Consider the following 20,051-nt stretch of genomic DNA (forward strand, 5'->3'; position numbering starts at 1 on the left):
TGATTCATTTTGAGAAACATTTCATTTAAATAATTAAAATGACAAATGATGTCTACTCTAGGAAGATTGAGATGTTTTGCACGGTGAAAAACACATTTTCCCTTCAAATTCTTATTATTGTAATGCATCTGGCCTCATTTTTCTTAATGTAAAAAAATATGATAATAAAATTATATATATAGATATATATATATATATATATATATATATATATATATATATATATATCAAAAGTTTGGAGTCAATGCTCTTCTGCTCATCAAGGCTGCATTTATTTGTAAAAAAAAAACAGCAAAACAGTAATATACAAATATATGTTTTTTGTGTGAATATATAGTAAAACATAATTTATTTCTGTGATGCACAGCTGTATTTTCAGCATCATTACTCCAGTCTTCAGTGTCACATGATCTTCAGAAATCATTCTAATATGCTGATTTGCTGCTCAAGAAACATTTCTGATTATTATCAATGTTGAAAACAGTTGTGCCGCACAATATTTTTGTAGAAAGCGTGATGCGTTTTATTTTTCAGGATTCACAAAAGAACAGCATTTATTTGAAACAGAAATATTTCGTAACACTTTACTGTCACTTTTAAACCTTTTTACCCTTGCTAAATGAAAGTATTCATTTATTTAAAAAAAAAAAATGCACTGACCCCAAAGTTTTGAATGGTATTGTTTTCATATTTGTGCATGGGTTAACGTTCATATGTGTATGCATGAAATGAGAACATTAAGATCTGCTGCAATCCAACACATGTTTGGTTTCCTTTTTGGATTTCAGAGCGTATCAGTTTCTGATACAGGACCGAGGGAACAGAGAGAGACTCACTGTAGTCGCTGTTTTCATCTTTGGTCCCGCCGACCGTTCCATCCGGCTGCATCTGCAAGTAGTAGCCCTGCTCGCTGAAGAGCCTGGTCACTATCCCCTTCAACTGAGACTCTGAAACACACACACACACACACACACACACACACACAAACGTCACAAACGCAAAGCCTGTGCACCATACACACTCTGAGTTGAGCTAAATGGTTCTTTGGAGATTATAAACAATCTGATGTTGCAATACAAGGTTCTTCTGATCTGCTTATGAAGAGCTAGACAACACAACATGTTTTTTTTACAAACCTTAATATGTTCTCATAATGTAACAACCTTCTTAAATAAACCACTCTAAACCAATCACACGCACGCAAACAAGCACAACTTTTAAATGGGACAGATGCATCATAATGCATGCTGAACTGTAATACTTAGTACAGTTCAAAATTAATGAATTAAAAAAAAGGAATCTGTCAAGTTCCCGAAACAGCAAGTGCTGCTAACCAATTAAAATGTGTTAATTGTTTTAGTACCTTGCTAATTATGCTAGTAAACCGGCTCCCCTTCTGCTCTGTCTCACTCCCAGCATGTTTTCAAGAGTTTTGCCGCAATATTTGGTATTAAAAAAGGTCACACGCTATAAAAAGACCAATGAGATTTGAATTACAGACACTTGTACTATATTCCTCATCTCAGAAGAGCTCAGTCGACCAGAATGAACAGAGAGGGGAGAGAAAAGTAGTCAAATATGATACAGGCATCATAAACAGACCAAACCAAACCGAACAGATTTCACCACCTTTAATATGCACGTTTAATCAATAACAGATGAGCTGGTTGGAATGTAGCATTTTCTGTAAAGCTGCTTTGAAACATTATAGAAAAAGGTGCCGATGTGTGAAAAGTGCTATAAAAATAAACTCGAACTGAATTCATTTTCAACTGAATTACACAAAGACACACCTGTAAGCTTTCAGAATAATGTAACATGCTGCAGTCCAGGGTCACAATTTATAATGACATTTATTAATAACATCAAACATTGTGGCATTGTTTAGGAATCATAACTGAAATGAAAATTATATTCAAACTAGTCAATTGTATGTAAAGTACATCCACGACCTGTTAAGTATTATAAATGTTAATGCAATCGTATATTCAACTATAATGTTATTCAACTATAATGTTATAATGTTAATATAGACAAATATTTTATATCTAATGTTTGTTTTATTACATTTAATATTTATTTACATTTTATCTAACATTGTATATACATTATTAATGTTTTAAGGTGTTTATTGTTATCTTTGTCTGTACATAAACTACCTGTTAAACAATATAAATGTTAATGCAATCAAAGTTATCAAAAGGAATATCATATATTCATTTATATTAATATTTTAGATCTAAAATAACTAAATTAATAGGCTATATTCCATCCCTACTATAAGCTTTAAAGTGTTTATTGTGATATGTCTATCCATCTTACATGTTATAATGGCATTATAAATGTTAATGCAATCGTCACAGTTATCAATAAAACAAATAAGAGTAATCGAACATGCAGCAACATAGTAATGTAGCATAAAAAGCGACAGACGCATCGAAATCTCAAGCGCTGCTCTCCGCGCGCACAGGTGAGCGTCACGCACAGGTGTGTGCGCGCGAGGTGTGAATGAACTGACCTGGTTTCCGGCGCACGGGTCGTTTCTTCCCGCTGCAGAATCGGACTTTACCGAAGAGTCCGAACAGGTGCCGATTGCACAAGGAGCCCCGGCCCGAGGGCTCTTTACCGGGGCTTGAGCGACGCTTACCGGACACCGCTCGCTCGCTGTTTGACTCGCGCGCCTGCCGTTTTTGTCGGATGAGCGAGCTGGCGATCGCCGCGGCCATCTCACGGGAGAGGGAGGGACGACCGTGCAGATTCGGTGCAGATTCACGGTGCACACCACCGGCGCAAGGGAGCGAGCGCAGGCATGCACCAGAGCATGAGCGATACCGATAGACTCGGTATTTCCTACCACGGAAAGCACTTAGAGTTACATAACCGCGCAATTAGACCACATCACAACACAGAGACCGTCCAAAAACGAGTCCTAACGGAAGCGTCGGGTACTGACGCTGCAGTGACGGGCGAGGGATGTCCGCTTCTCAACTCCTCATCAGTAAGGTCCGGTAAGGAGGACTCCTCAACATGTTGATCTAACAGCCCTCATCCCATCTCCGTCCACGGTCCGTTTCCAGCGTCTACCCCGAGATCCGGTGCAGGAAAATCCAGTAGAGTGATTTCAACCTACAGATGCATCTTGTGTGATTCCAGCCGAGGAGATGAAGCTCTGAATGATGCTGAGAGCACGAGAGGCAGAGGGGGGGAGCAGTGTGTGTGTGTGTGTGTGTGTGTGTGTGTGTGGTCGGATAGAAGGAGAGCGACTCGACTGGGAACAGAGGGGGGAGGTCAAAGCAACAGCTTTCCCAAAAAATGACACAGTCGCAGCGGGAGCTCACCGGCGGCCTAAACCAGAAACAAAACCTGGTTGACCAATATGTAGTTTTAAGTGGTGCATCTGCGTATTCTTGAGGTATGGAAGGTTGTTTCTGCCACAGGATGAAAAAATAGCCTAAAAAAGGTAATTCCGACTTTTTGTCTCACAATTCAGACCTTTTTATTCTCCCAATTTTGATTTTATATCTTGCAACTCTGAATTTTTGCTCCCAATTCTGAGTTTGCATCTTACAAATCTAGAGCTTTTTAATTTTTTACTCTGTGACGGTAACAGATAAACAAATACATAAAAATGAAAAAAAAAAAAATTACAATTGCGAGATATTTTAGAATAATTCGGAATTATGAGAAAAGGTCAGAATTGAGTTGAAATGTCGCTATTACCTTTTTTATTTTTTATTTCATGTCGGAACACAGGAAAACAGAATTGTGAGTTATGAACTCAGAAAAAAGGTCAGAATTCTGAGTTTATATCTCGAAATTTTGAGTGTCTTGCAATTCAAATTTTTTCTTAATCACGTGGGGAAAAAGTCTAAATTGTAAAATTGTAAGTCACAATTTTTTCTTTTTTTTTTATCTTGTGGTGGAAACAAGCATCCATATCAACACCCTAAAATATACTCATGGAAAAGTTATTTTTTGTTCTTCGCTGGAAAATATAGCGAACATCCCATTTCTTCATTGCAAAATAAGATGGAATCACTTATTTGATTGCTTTAAAGCAAACAGCTTTACAGTATTAAGTATGAAAAGCAGTGCAAGTGTTGCTTTTAATTAAAGGGGTCATATGATGCGATGTCAAATTTTCCTTTCTCTTTGGAGTGTTACAAGCTCTTGGTGAATAAAGAAGATCTGTAAAGTTGCAAAGTCTCAAGTCTCAAATTCAAAGAGATATTCTTTATCAAAGTTGAGACTCGTTCACGCCCCTCTGAAACGGCTCATTCTAACACGCCCCCACATATCTACGTCACTATGTGGGAAGATTTGCACAACACCACCCAGATGTTCACGCAAAGAAAGAAGGCATACTTTTTATTCTCGTTGTAGATATTGTTGTTGCCACCACCATCATGTCGTATAGATGCTGCGTGTTTCACTGTGAAAGCGAAACTACTTTGTTTGGCCTTCCGAAAGAGGACGATAACCGCTTCGTCATGCCTGGAGCTGATCCGTGCTGGTCGCTGAGGAAATACATCAACTTTGCACTGTGGACAGCAGAATGGGCTTTCACCGTGGACGAAGCGGAGTCCAGCCCGGGGTCGTCACATGTGGTTGCTGCAAGACCAAGGTACGCTCCTTCGTAGAAATCGCCTCAAGGCCGCCCGCCTCTGCTCACTGCAAGGCCGCGGTGTGTGACGCTGTTTCGTTATGAGAAATGCAAACTACTTTGTTTTGCCGCCAAAAGAAACACGACTAGAAATTGTTATATCATGTTTATAATGGGTTTTATGTTTATGTCTCGTCGCTCCGTCCGGACAAGGCATCACAATATGTTAAGAGGCGTAACATTTCCGTCTCACACTTGAGGCATTCGGCCAATCACAACGTGCTGGATAGCTGGCCAATCACAGCACACCTCACTTTTCAGAGTGATGAGGCTTGTGAGGCGGGGCATAGAGGAGAAACAATAATGTACAGTATGTGGAAAAATAATGTGTTTTTTGAACCTTAAACCCGCATAAACACATTTCATTACACCAAATTCACAATATAATGTTCTTTTTAGCAGCATCATATGACCCCTTTAATATTACAACTTTCATTTCTATTATAAAGCAGCTCTTCAGTGTGTTCATGTTTTTATTTGTGTCTAACCTCAGCACATCCAAAAAAAACGCAGACCCACAGACACACACACACATATACAAAAAATCCACAGACAAAAATGAGACTCAAAAGGCGTTTCAAAAAAAAGTTTCCAGTTTTGAACATTGTTTTTTTTTTTTGCCTGATTTTGTTCGAAGTGATGTCACACCTGTTCATTCATCGATTTCACTTAAAGCGTGAGTTACCATCTCTGAAACAACTCACTGGATAGATTTCCTTGGCTTGACTAAAACATCCCAGCCCAAATTAAAAACAGAAATCATTGCACAAAGGTCATTTCACAACGCTTGCAAGACATAGAGTACAAAACTAACATTACAAATTAATCATTTTAACGCAGAACATTCTAAACGAACAACATTTGAGAGTCAGTATCGTTAGGACAAAGTTTAATTAGGGCATTTCGAATGCAGTTGGATAATTACATTTCTGGATGGTTTGGCTTCATGTGATTGCTTTTTATGATGAACCGGTGTTAATCTGTGTGGGGAGGTGAATTGAAGCACCCCGCGGGTCTGTGATGGAGCAGCTGTCACTGCTGCTGACTCAGGTACTGATATCCTATCGAATACACAGAGCTGTCAGCTGCTGAGAGATGCTTTCTGAAGTCTCCAGTAAAGAGGCCAATCACTGTGACCCAGATACATCATTCAACCTTCATCACACAACACTGATTACTTTATTACTGAGAGAAAGAGAGAGTGAGAGAGACAGGAGAACATAGAGAAAGAGAGGATGTCTATCTATAGTCTCTGCCGCTGAGTAGGCCAGTAGTAGCCTACTTGTGCACACTAGTTCACACACACACACACACACACACACACACACACACACACACACACACACACACACACACACACACACACACAGATTTGAGGTCTACAAGTAAAGCATGAATGCATAGTGAATGCTTAGATCCACTTACTGATTCCTTTTAGGCATATATATATACATCAAAACAATCAATAAATCAATGAAAAAAATCAATAAATTACTTTAACTCTTTAAAATAATTAAATCAATTTTTACTTCCTTTAAGTTACATGCATTTAAACTGCAATGAACCTATTTTTTTAGTGTATATATATATATAAAGAACTTTAGATTTTTTAAATGTATGTATAATATGATATAACATTTTTGGTGAGTAATTTTTTATGTTTTGCATGTATTTTATTAAAACAAATTGAAATAATATTACAATTCATGATACAAATTTTTAATGTTTCAAAAGATGAATTTATAATAATAATTTATAATATTTATAATGTTAACATTTTTTAAGGTTTAGATGTAATGTTGAACTTGATATCTATGTAATTTTTGATTATGTAAAGCACTTTGAACTGCATCTTATGTCTGAAAGGTGCTATATAAATAGTTTATTAGAAAATGTAAAGTTTATTAATATTATTTCAAATTGTTCAAATAATATTTCATATTTGTATGCATGTTTTTTGTTGTTGTTGTTGTTTTTTTGCAAAAGTGAATTTAGATTTCACAACATTATAATGTACAATATGAAATATGGATAACTACTCTTTTTGAGATTAATAGTTCATGAGGTCAGACCTCCATTACAGGAAAGTGCTGTTCAAGAAGTAGTGCTTTCCCTTTAAATTTGTGCTAAATGACAGCAAAAACAATCTCAAATTGAGCACCTGCATTTAACCTCCTATCTTTCACTACCCTTTTTTGAACATAGACATCAAACTTAAATGGTTGTAATTCATGAATGCTGTGGAAAATAGACATTAAAGAAAACAATCAGCAGATTTAAAAAAAAAAATGAAAGCGTAAAAATAGTTAGAAGATTAAGTTTATTGTAAAGAAAATGTACTGTACTACTTGTTTTTTTTTTAGATATTATTTAAAATATAAAATGTTTTTTTTTTAAATGTTTTGGAATCAAATATATTTATAAAATGAAAATCTTACGTCTTAATCATGTTTCAAATTTGAAGTTGATATCACAAAAATTGAGGATCCTATGAGATTTTGTTTAGGCACTTTACCAAAAATGTATAAATATATTACTTCTATCACAAAATAACCACCATGGAATCTTGAGACCCAGACCTTTTCCAGATCTTTTTTTGTCAAGATTAGAAAAGTTTTGATTATAAAATATCGTAGTAAATTTTGTAATATGACACTTGAACCGCCCACAAGGGGGAGGAGCCTGCTAAACGGGTTTAAAGCACCATTTTCATGGTAGCGCAATGTCAGATTTTAAAACAGTTTTCACTGAATTAATTTTGAGTGTTTAGGCTTTTGAATGATATGTAATTAAATATCAAATGTCCAAAGGAGTTTTACTTTTGTACAATGACCCGTGATAAAATTGTGGTACTGTGTTGAGTCAGCACTACATCAGTGACCTGTAAAGAACAGGATGAGAATAAGAAGGAAGAGGAAGGCTGAACTTCATCAGATCCTCTCTGAAAGACGAGTGTGAGTGTTGATGATGACCCCTTATGATTCAGGAGTAGTATAACCCACTCCAAGAACTTCACTATTTTTTTTTTTGTGTGTCCTTGTGTGTGTGTCCTGAGGAGTGTAACCTGCCCTCAAAACGGATCCCAAAAGGAGTGTCTGTTTCAAAGACAGAGATCAGATTTGGAAAAAATAAGAAAAGAGACGGAAACCGAAACTCTATAATCTGTATTTAGTGTCTGTGGGTTGGTGGGAGCCGTGCTCTGATTGGTCAGTCAACGAAGGAAGGAACCAATGGCAGGTCAGAGCTATCTGTCATTATAATGACCCCTGATGGAGCAGTTTGGAAATTGATCAGAAAACTCAACACCAACACACACACACACAAAGGTCATCAACAATTATGAAGTTGCAATCAATATCTTGACCCCTTCACATGGACACATACTGTCCATATAAAGCATTTCAAACATGCTGTCGTCTAACGAAATACATTTGTATAAATACTTTCAGATATTGAATAAATTATAAGTAGGGATTAAAATGCGTGTTTGATTTTATTCTCCTGTATACCACAAGACTGCACAAAAATCTACCAAAGCACTTTCCTAAACATCAGCATTTCACTATCAATTCACAAATCATGCTGAAACTTGACACAATCATAAAAAAAACAATATAAAAATCAGCATATTAGAAGGATTTCTGAAGATCATGTGACACTGAAAATTCAGCTGCGCATCACAGAAATAAATTACATTCTACAATATATTCACATAGAAAACACTTATTTTAAATTGAAATTATACTTCACGATATTTTCGTTTTTACTGTATTCTTTATCAAATAAATGCAACTTTGGTAAGTATAATTATTTGGCACTAATTTTATCTAATATTTAATGTTTTATAAATGTTATAGATGTAGCAAATGAGAATCAGTAATATTACTGAATATATTTTGAGACAAAGGTCAAAAATTACAAATAATAATTAATATTAATTTCCACCTTACAAAAAAGAAAAAACACCATAATTATAATGAAACCATATTTAAAAAACAAAAAAAAAAACATCAAAAACAAAAATAATTTATAGGTATTAATCATGTCATATAATAAAATATACAGAATATTTATTAAATGATATCAAAATGATATCTCAAAAATGATTTATTTTAATGAACATAATAATTTTTAATTATAAAAAATGAATCTATATATATATATTATATATATATATATAATATTTTTTTTTTTTTTTTCAAAATAGATAGAAAATAGAGCAAACTTTGCTGAAGTGTGTGGTTTGAACAAGTATTAACTTAGAGTTATGCAAAACATTTTTTCTTTAGCTAACGTATTTTGTATCAATAATGGGAGCCCGAAAATTTCTAAGGTTTTTAAACTAAATAAATCACTTGTATGATTTATTTGATCCATTAATGTTCAATAAATACATGTGTTTCATTCTGTAGTCACACACTACTGGGAGTAGTGAAAAATCGCTCGCTCCACTGCATAATCTGAAAATGACACAGATAATGCTGCATTAGACACGAGCCAAAATTAAGTTTTTTAAACAGAACTACACTACCTTTCTGAACGGTGTAATCAGGCAGCTCACTCGGTCCGCGGTTCTATGCTGCCAGTTAGTGGTAAACAGCATGAAGCGCAGCCTCATTACAATCCACAGCACCAGCTCCACAAATAAACACTACAGAGAGCGTGATGAATGTTTCATGTGTGTATTTGCGTGATGCAATCATTTATTCTGGGCGTCTGCATCATTTATGAGAAAGCTCAACCGTCTTCAAACCCCTCAGCCACAACCAAAATCAACATTCAGAACCAAAACAACCACTATCCAAAAACAACAAAACAATATGAACAAACATGAGCATTCACTCATACAGACGGATAAATAAGGGCAATGAAATGTTATCAATTTACAACATAGCAACCACTGATTTCCTTAAAAAAATATACAAATATAAAAAACATTGATGAAACAATTATGAAAAACATTTAAAAAACATTTAAAATTCATCATCATCATCCCCTAATAATTCCTTTATTTCTTATTTTGAATAAAAAATATAGATAAAAAAAGAGAGAGATATAATGTGTCTGGATGAACTCCACTAGGGGGCAGTACAATACAGACACACACTAAACATCCCAGCGCTCCCAGTTTGGGGTCAGTAAGATTTTTTCTAAAGAAATTAATACTTTTATTCATCAAAAAATCACTAAAAAACAAAAAAATAAACATTTATAATGTAATATAATGATTTATGTTTCAAATAAATTCTCTTCATAACAACCTACTAATCATTTAATAATAAAAATAAATATATATATATATCATGGTTTCTGCAAACATTTTGGGAAGCACATTGATTTTCATGATGATTTTCACATCATTGATAATAATCAGAAATGTTTCCCTGAGCAGCTTTATCATCATATTAGAATGATTTCTGAAGATCATGTGACACTGAAAAGACTGGAGTAATGATGCTGAAAATACAGCTGCGCATCACAGAAATAAATTACATTTTAACAGATATTCACAGAGAAAACAGATTAAATAAAATTTAAAAATACTTCAAAAAAACACTTAAATTTAAATCAGATAAATGCAGCCTTGTTAAGCAGAAGAGACTAAAAACTTAAAATGATATTAAAAACTTTAACATTCTTACCAACCCCAAACTTTCTGAAAGGTCATGTATTTTGTATACAGTGTGTGTTGTTTTTACCTAAACAGTTAAACAACCATCAACTAAACTGTTTTGGTTTTGAAAAATTGTTTGTAGATGATGCAGAGTTACAAAAATCTCAGCTTGGATGACAAATATGAGGATTTGTCAAACTTGCAAAAATGACTTGTTAAAAAAAATTACCTGTTTAAATTGACAAAAAATTTGCTTGGAAACAACTTTCACTCAGAAATTGATGTTAAATTGTACAAATAATTTCAAAGAAATGGCAACCACAGACAGTACCTTACAGAATGAGAGTAAAACATGCCATAACGGCACAGTGAGCTTTACATATGCAAATGTTCAACAAACCTTCCCAACACCCATGAAGAAAAATATAACAAGCGGAACAAGCCTCAAATAGACAAAAAAAAACAACAACCCTCAGTCCTAAACTCAACTTAAGTGGTTAATGCACTCGACACACTTCACTACGAACATCTGAGGATCCTGCAGATAAAATGCAACATGCAATGATCGAATAACAACAGCTGCACTGAATTGCATATGCAAATATCACAAAGCACGGCTGACGTCACCGTCACGCGACAGCAGCCCTGCAGTGACACAACAACTTTGAGGAGAAACACATCAATATGGGAAACGTGATTAGATAATGCAGGTTTATTTGAAAGCACCTGCAGCTTGTGTACAGGTATGACGTGTGACATGACAGAACTATTACAGTGTCCATCGCATTCAACTACGACTGCAAGAAAAAAACAAGGTCAGGTTGCTATAAATAACCCGATTCATGAATTATTTCTGCCAGAACATTACTGACGATGTTTCTCAAGTCTACACCTAAACAGGTACACTAACAAAAATGTGGGAACACTGTTGCAAAATTAACCCCAGACACAACCGTCACATGGTTTCCATAGCAACAGAGACATGATTTTTTTCTCAGTGATCCAATTCATTCACAATCACACACGTGAAATATCTCAGGACTCTTTCTGATGGCATTGTGTGTGGTTTGTGATCTTTAGCACGCATGAGTGTGACTCTGGTTTATTTATGATGCACAGATCATTGCTCAAATCCCTTCTCTGTGGTTCCTATGTAGCTACAAAGCAGCAGTATTTTATGCTTTTATAACAGTAAACACAGCTAGGTTTGGTGTATGCAAGTGCTGCTGGAGTGAAGAAACAAACTCATTTTAACAAAACAGCCTTTAAAAAATTGTATTGTACTTGAAACCTACAAATAGATAAAGTGCAATAAAATTAACACAAACAACAGTGTATTTTGGATGTTTTCTTTCACTCAAGTTTATTCAGTTTTTGTTATTTTACTACTTAAAACTAAATGAAAATGGGAAATGTTGACTCGGCAACTACTGTAGCTCAAATAATGTACGTTTTTATTTTTTACTTTATGTTAGTTAACATTTATTTTAAATAACAGAATTATTTTGGTTTTATTTAACTATAATAACCCTGCCTCACAAACCAATCTATTCTGCTAAACACAGAAGAAAGTCATTTTTAGCTATAGTACTGGCATGAATAATTATCTTTAATGATGTGAGTGAGCTGAGTGGATCTGTAAAGCAGAGGCTCTGTCTGTAATGGCAGCAGTAATTGGATCTAGCGTGTGTGTGTGTGTGTATGTGTGTGTGTGTGTGTGTGTGTGTGTGCAAGCAGTTTGGTCATTGATTAAAAGCTTGGCCCTTTTCCAAATGCATTGCTGGAATCTGCGATCAGGCTCAGAGCCACTGACAAGATCCCACAATGCACCTGTGGAACAATAGAGTCCAACAACAATTCTGATTTTAGACCAATTAAATATTGTATCAACTGTAATGAACAAGTTTCAACAGCCAGAATTTTGTCCTTGAAGGAACAAATGCATTTAAATTTGTCTGTTATTTTTTAATCAGACTATTTACATCATAGATGCATCTCCACCTCTCAGACAAAACCTTCAGAACTGGATAATAATAAATTATGCAAATGCAATACGCTGTAAAAAAAAATATATATATATATATTATAGTATTTTTTACAAGAAAAAAAATTTCAGTTCTAAAGTTCTGCTTTAAAAATGCACATGTAATTCAATGAGTTACTTGCAATTCCTTTGTAACTGTTTATGAAATTACTAGCAATTTCTGAGAAAAAAATGATTCTACACCAAGTTTTGTGAAACAGAAGTAGCGACAGTTTTGTGATGTATCCATCCGAATGTAACAGATTTTCAAAAAAAGAGAAACTGCAGGGAATTTGGTTCTATGTAACAGTTCTTGCACACATTACCGTTGTTTCACTAGAAGATCCAGTTATGACATTTTGATTACACATTATGTTAAACAATCTAATAATGAAAATACATGGATGGATCATTTGCAATAAGATCTATAACATGCATTTAGAAAATAAAGAATTTGAACCCTAATTTCTCAAAAAACACAAAAAAAATTTTAAATTAAATACAAAAACTACTGTTAATTTTCATTTAAATTGTACACATACTATACATCCCCTGCTGTCCGTGGTGCTGAAACGTGCATTCAGGCACAACATACTATACATCAAACAAGTTTCCCCTGCTGTCCGTGGTGCTGAAACGTGCATTCAGGCACATTTGTGACCCTGGAGCACAAAAGCAGTCTTAAGTTGCTGGGGTATATTTGTAGCAACAGCCAACATTGTATGAGTCAAAATTATCGATATTTCTTTTATGCCAAAAATCATTAGGATATTAAGTAAAGATCATGTTCCATGAAGATATTTTGTAAATTTCCTACTGTACATATATCAAAACTTAATTTTTGATTAGTAATATGCACTGCTAAGAACTTTAAAGGCGATTTTCTCAATATTTCGACCTATTTCTGAGGAAATTTTTGTTAGCTATATAGCTAATCAAGCATTACAAAGTTTAAGAACCCCTTAAGAATTGTATGTATTTTTGCATAAAATGTGAGCTATTAGGAACAAATCCAATCCAAACAGACACCACACAAATCTTTTTATTAAGGAGTGTTTTTTTTCAACACCAAATTACTGCAAATATACGTGTAATATTCCATTCAGACCATGAAGGAACCATCTAAGGATCTCCAGGCCTCTCACTGGTCTAGTGTTCCTCAAGAAAAACACTGAATAAAAGCATGTGCATGACATAAGACAAGAAAAAACATTACTGCTCATCTAAATCTCATGCTGAAGATCATCGTGGAAGGGCCAGAAGACTCTTAAAACAATGTTCTGTGGAGTCCAAAAACCGAATTATGTCAACTGGTATGTCTAAGTAAATATTTTTTTCTTCGTGATAACAGCTTTATTTAGAATAATAATAAGTTAATGTTCTCATTTAGACATGAGTGTATGAGAGTGTGTTCATACTTACAAAATTATCCACAGAAGTTAGAAGTTGTTAATAATAATAATTCCAAATAATTGTTTATTCTTGAACAGCTAACGTTTTCATTTTCCTCAAAATTAACAAATTAACTAATATAATAATAATAATAATAATAATAGCCACATTATTATTATTATTTTAAAAACATACTTACAAGTATGTTTTGTTCTTGATTAGCTTGATATAAAAAAATCATTAAGTAAAACATGATTTTTTTTTCCCATTTAGACAAAAGCTTCCTTAAAGGATGGCCACAAAGGTAATATATATATATATTAATATATATATATATATATATTATATATATCTATATATTATTATTATTATATTATTATTAGTATTATTATATTCTATATTATTATAAAATAAATACATGCATACATACATATCATATATTTTTGTTCTTAATTAGCTTGATATAGAAAAACACATTTAGAAAAACAAGATTTTTTCCCATTTAGACAAAACCTTCCTTAAAAGATGTCCACAAAGGCAAAATATAATATATTATATTAATAATAACAAAAAAACTTTTTATTTTTTATAATATCTATATAAGTTCCCACATATAGTGTGTGTGTGTCTGTCTGTGTGTGTGTGTTTTGTGTAATGAATGTCCATTTGTGGTGGTGTGTGTGGTGTGTGTGTGTGTGTCTGCGTGTGTGTGTGTGTCTGTGTGTGTGTGTGTGTGTGAATGTCTGTTCATACTTACAAAAGAAGTTAGTTAAACCTGACAAACCCTTCCTTAAATTATATCTTCCAAAATAAATAAGGTAAATAAACAAACTAGCCTAATATAAAGCAATAAAGAAGTTTGTATGTTCTCATTCAGTCGTGTGTGTGTGTGTGTGTGTGTGTGTGTGTGTGTGTGTGTGTGTGTGTGTGTGTGTGTGTGTGTGTGTGAGTGTGTTGCAGTGTCTCACCGGTGTCGGTGCTGTTCGGTTCGGTGCTCTGCGCACACAGACACCGCAGCATGTGCGCTCCTTTCTGCCGGAGCAGCCGCGCAATCCTCATCGCAAAGTCCCGCTACAGTCCCGCTATCCGACCGTTCACAGAGACGCCTTCACCGTCAGCTCCATCAGCATCAGCATCATCATCAGCATCGTCGTTTCACGCGCTCCGGTTCAGTCTCCGCGCGCCGCAGACAAAAGACTTCCACGCGCTACAGCGGCACATCCGACACATCCTCACGGAGCTCCACACGGTAACCGATAATCCTTCCGGCGAGCATCGTGATGAGCTAATGACCGATATTCATCATCGCTTCGCGTGGGGCGCGAGGGGAGACGCGGAACGCCACACCGGTGCGTAATCGTGGGCGGTGACGTAACGGGGGACTCGCTGACGTCACGTGCAGGGGCTTGTTGAAAGAAAAAATACATTTCACATCTATCGCTGCTTTTAAATCAAGCTAATTATATTTTACACCCAAAACCATTTTAAATAGGTTTTACAATATACTTGACTTTTTAAAATATATATCCCTGAATCTTTTTTCTTTTTTTTTCTACCTTGCACCTTGCCATGTTTTTCCAAAAGGTTCACAATATTGACGTGATGACTTTTTTTTAAAACAAGTGTGCATGCTAAACTAATATCATCATATACGCGCTTGTCACGAGGGCGTTATCTACAAAATCCAAAAAAAAAGGCCAATTATACAAATTCTTGCTTTCCCTTGCAGTGGTTTACATGCTGGTTTCAAACATATAGAACTAAAAACTAAATAAATTAAAACATTATATGTTTTGATCTTCAAATTAAGCATTTAAATATCATCTTACTAAGACATATTATTGGAGATGGAGAGTGATGACCGATATTTAGATCATTTTATGTCAGCAATACTGCAGTAAAGATCTCACTGATTACAAGCATCACTCCTTGCCCATATAAACATCAGCATCTGCACCAAATTGCATATTTCTTGCCAAGTTTGACACCACATCAGACTTATTGAGCCATAAAAGCATGACATGAAATATGATGCAAAGGGCTTTACAGGAATTTAAACTAGAGTTCTATCAATCTTTCAGCTGCAAAACATTTGAACTGAAGGAAACCACATGCAGTTTTCAGTGACTGAGTTTCCTCATTCTGATCCAAAATGAATCCCCATGTGTGATTTTTCCGTCTTTGTAATCCGGTTGTAGGTGTTTGGGATGCTTTGAGACACGTGGGGGCAGCAGAACCCACCAGAAACACCTCGCTCTCCTGTGATGTGCGTGGATTCACAGCTATTCCCTGATTTCATCACAATAGACCATAGTTAGAAAAAAGCACCCATACACCTTACCAAAAATGTAAAAAGATTTCGAAAAAAAATTATATTTGACAATTAGATTTTTCATTTAAGTTTATTTGAGGACCATAAGTTTAATAGGTTTTACAATATGTGATAATATATACAAAGTTTTTTTTTTTGTTCCATCGTTTAAGGTAGGTTTTACGGTGCAGAACACATGAATAAAATTAATTCGTGGGGGCAGCATAAATGCTGGACAACCGAGAATAAACTCACAAGGTAGAGCTGGTTGACGGGAAAATGTGAAATAACAAATTGATTAACGTCAAACACAGATTTTAATAGATGGGCCTAATTTTTTATCATTTTAATTTTAGATTATAGGTTTAACAAAAGATTTACCCAAACCACCTTTACAGGTTGTGAAAAATGGAATGAAACGTTCGAAATTGTATTTTTTCCATTTAAAAAATTATATTTTATGATTTTTACATTTGAAATCCGTTTTTTAGGACCACTAAGATTTTTTTTTTCATGTTTAAGGTTTATTTTCTTACAGTGCAATAAAACATGAATAAATAATTCTTTATTAAAATCAGCATAAATGCTGTACAAACGATGATGCATAAATACTTCACAAGTAAAGACGTGAGGGAAAATGTGAATAAAAATTGAAACGCAAACATTCAGATTTTAAGATGCATCTAATTTTATCATTTTAATTTACGATTTTTAGGTTTAACAAATTTAGATTTAAAGATGTATAATTATTGTTTCTTTTACATTTGTGACAGTATAAATGTATGAAATTGTATTTTTCCCATTTATGATTTTATTTTAGGATTTTACATTTAATCCTATTTTAGGACCATTTAGATTTTACGGTTTAAGGTTTATTTTATTACAGTGCAATAAACATGAATAAATCTTTCTTTATTAAAATCAGCATAAATGCTGTACAAACGATGATGCATTAATACTTCACAAGTAAATCAATATATCATTTGTTTTCCATTTCATGTGAGACGTGGGGGAAAATGTGAATACAAATTTAAACACAAACATTCAGATTTTAAGAAGCATCTAATCTTATTATTTTAATTTAACACATTTAAAGATGTATAATTATTGTTTCTTTTACATTTGTGAAAGCATAAATGTATGAAATTGTATTTTTTCCATTTGTTTTTATTTTATTTTAGGATTTTACATTTAATCCTATTTTATTACCAATATAATTCAACTTAAATATATCATTTTCAACAATAAAATAAATACAGTAAAATAAACCTTTTATTATTTATGTGTATTACAATCAGCATAAATACAAATATGGAAATGGTGCAAATACTTTACAAGTAAAATAACACCATTTGTTTCACATTTCAAGTGAGAAATGTGAGGGAAAATGTAATTAAAAATTTAAATGCAAAAATTCTGATTTTCGTTTAAGATTGATCGATTGATTATTTATTTATTTACATTTAAAAAAAATTTAAAAATGATTTTACCTTTGATCTTATCTGGTTACATTCCCTGATTACAACAAAAAACATTTTTTTTTCTTGTCTACAGGCTCAAACAAAGTGTGCAATGTAAAAATCTTGTGCAATATAAGCATTTACGCCGATTTATAATCATGCATCCACACATATCTCTCTCTCTCTGTAATTTACAAGGTGATGAAATATTTGTGTCTGGGCTGAAATGAGAAAACACAGCTGGACACACAGATAATCATGCACAAAATATGAGTTAATAACCTGCTGAGTGATAAGATGAAAGATGTGCACTCTGTTTCACTACAATATCACATTTCGGGAGCAACGCATCCACATGGAGGAGTTCGGTTTCCTTTATGACTATAAAACTAATAGTGTGTTTCATAAATTATATATATATATCAATGTTATATTTCAACACACACACACACACAAAGCAATAAAAATGCAGCCTATTTTAGAATAATGAAGACATTTTTGTTTTTAGGTGAACTAGTCCTTTATATGGCCTTAAGGTAAAAATATAATTTTCAATTCTTTCTTTTGATTTTGTGGTGAAATATGACAAGGTTTTGACTGGCTTTGTAAGATTTATTTCAGACCTGTGAAAGTTCATACTCAAAGAAATAAAGACAAAGAAAAAAAAGAGTAAAAAGAGATAGAAAAAAATAGAGAGAGAGAGAGAGAGAGATAAAGAATGGTGTGAGAAACTGGAGAGTTGATATATTTATTAGAGTATTTTTATACATTGTTGAGCTTCTTTTACTGCTGGCCTTTGCAGAGAGAGCAACACACACACGCTCGTGGTAATCCACACAAACACACACAAATCCCCTCTTCTTCATCATCATCATCATCGCCATAATTAGTCTGTTGTGCTCATGTTTACCGCATTGGATCTGAGACGCACACAAAACAACACTAACAGAGAGATGTGTCCAGTCAGAAAACACACAAATATAATGCCATCCCTGCTAAAAACATCAGTAATGATGTACCAATCTGACACTTCACAGAGCCTTTTATCAAATGTGACGCAAACCGCTCTTAATCCATGCATCCTTGCTGAATAATAATAAAAAAAATAAATCACAACAACTTTTGAACAATAATGTATTTCTAAGAGAAGTAGAATATTAAAACAGGAACTAATGTGGGCAGAACGTTACATTATCCAGCAGGATTTGATTAGAATGTGATCGTAAGGCTGTGAAATTATTGATTAGTATTATTTCTCCATGCACACCCACATCAGCAGAAAATAAAAATCATTTCAGAAGCAGGGAAAGATTGAGGGAAGATAATAATAGACAAACTTCTTTAGAGGAACCTGCACTGAAATCGTTGCGAACCGGATGAGAACAGGACAAAGTGATTACCGTCAGTCGATCTGACACTAATGCAGCTCTAATGACTTCAGAGAGACTGACCGGCTTCAGCGCTGACGGTCTTCACCGGGCCTTCCTCCTCATCCTCCTCCTCTCCTTTACTGCCGTGAGACAGCAGCCGGCGGAACAGACTACAGTAACGCGTCATGGTGTGTGAACGGTGTGTTTAAACCTGCCAGACCTGTAAATGTGTGTCTGATCTATCAAACTCTGTCCTCTCCTCTCTCTATCCATCAACTAACCATCTACCTTCCCCTTACACCTGACATTTAAAATTTAAAATTTTTTTTATTTTTTATTTTTTTTTTTTTTTAGAGTTAAGAGTTCATTAATCCATATACAACAGAGACTTTTTTTTTTTTTTTTTTTTTTTTTTTGTGTGTGTGTGTGTTTAACCACTGTGTGTGTGTGTGTGTGTGTGTGTGTTTGTGTGTGGTTCAGAATGCAATACTAATGCACTGCTTATTGCATGCTGCTTAATGCACACTTGCACTAAATATGAAATATAAATATATTGCACTAAATATAAAAATACTGTGAAACTGAAAAAAATAATAATAAATTGGTCTTGAAAAAATTTCACTCAGAACTTGCTAGTAAATTTCACAAAGATACCGCAAGTAACATTAAATTAAAATTACATTTTAAAGTAGAAAAACTGAAATAGTCTTTTCTTGTAAAACATACTCTAATAATGTTTTACTTTGAAAAATAATATTTTACGGTATGGAATAATAAATAAACCTATAATAATAAAAACTTTCTGTCACTTTCTGGAGGAATCTCACAAAACATTAAGTGTTATATATATATTATAACATAACATAAATATATACATTATATATATATATATAGATATATATATATATATAATAAAATATATATTTTAAAAATAAATATATATATATATTATATATAGTATATATATATATATATATATATATATATCTATATATATATATATATATATATATATATATATATATAATGCAGCCTACTTTAGGAGTTTTTTTTTTTTTAAAGATTAATTTAAGACAAAATTTAATACAATTATATATAAATATTATAAAAAAATAAGAAATGTGTTGGGGAAATGTGATTAAAATTGAAAATACAAAACATTAAATGTCAAATTGCAAGAAAATTATTATTAGCCTTAATAACCTTTTTATTTCTAAG

At 33.6% G+C, this 20,051-nt stretch overlaps 1 protein-coding gene across 4 annotated transcripts in view; it reads right to left on the bottom strand.

Moving 5' to 3' along the window:
• LOC109104178 (fibroblast growth factor 12) overlaps nucleotides 1–20,051 on the bottom strand; it is a 39,136-nt gene that overhangs the window by 11,447 nt on the left and 7,638 nt on the right. The window contains exons 1-2 of one of the 4 annotated variants that reach the window (XM_042771831.1): nucleotides 18,915–19,094; nucleotides 837–947 (exon numbers count right to left, since the gene is read on the bottom strand). In XM_042771831.1, the coding sequence (XP_042627765.1) occupies nucleotides 837–947; nucleotides 18,915–19,020 (217 nt within the window). In that variant the 5' untranslated portion in view covers nucleotides 19,021–19,094. Of the gene's footprint in view, nucleotides 1–836; nucleotides 948–2,518; nucleotides 3,421–14,660; nucleotides 15,063–18,914; nucleotides 19,095–20,051 lie in introns of those variants that run through there. The other 3 variants (XM_042771832.1, XM_042771830.1, XM_042771833.1) reach the window with 3 other exon arrangements.

This window comes from Cyprinus carpio, chromosome A15 (assembly GCF_018340385.1).
Source record: "Cyprinus carpio isolate SPL01 chromosome A15, ASM1834038v1, whole genome shotgun sequence".
NCBI lineage: Eukaryota > Metazoa > Chordata > Actinopteri > Cypriniformes > Cyprinidae > Cyprinus > Cyprinus carpio.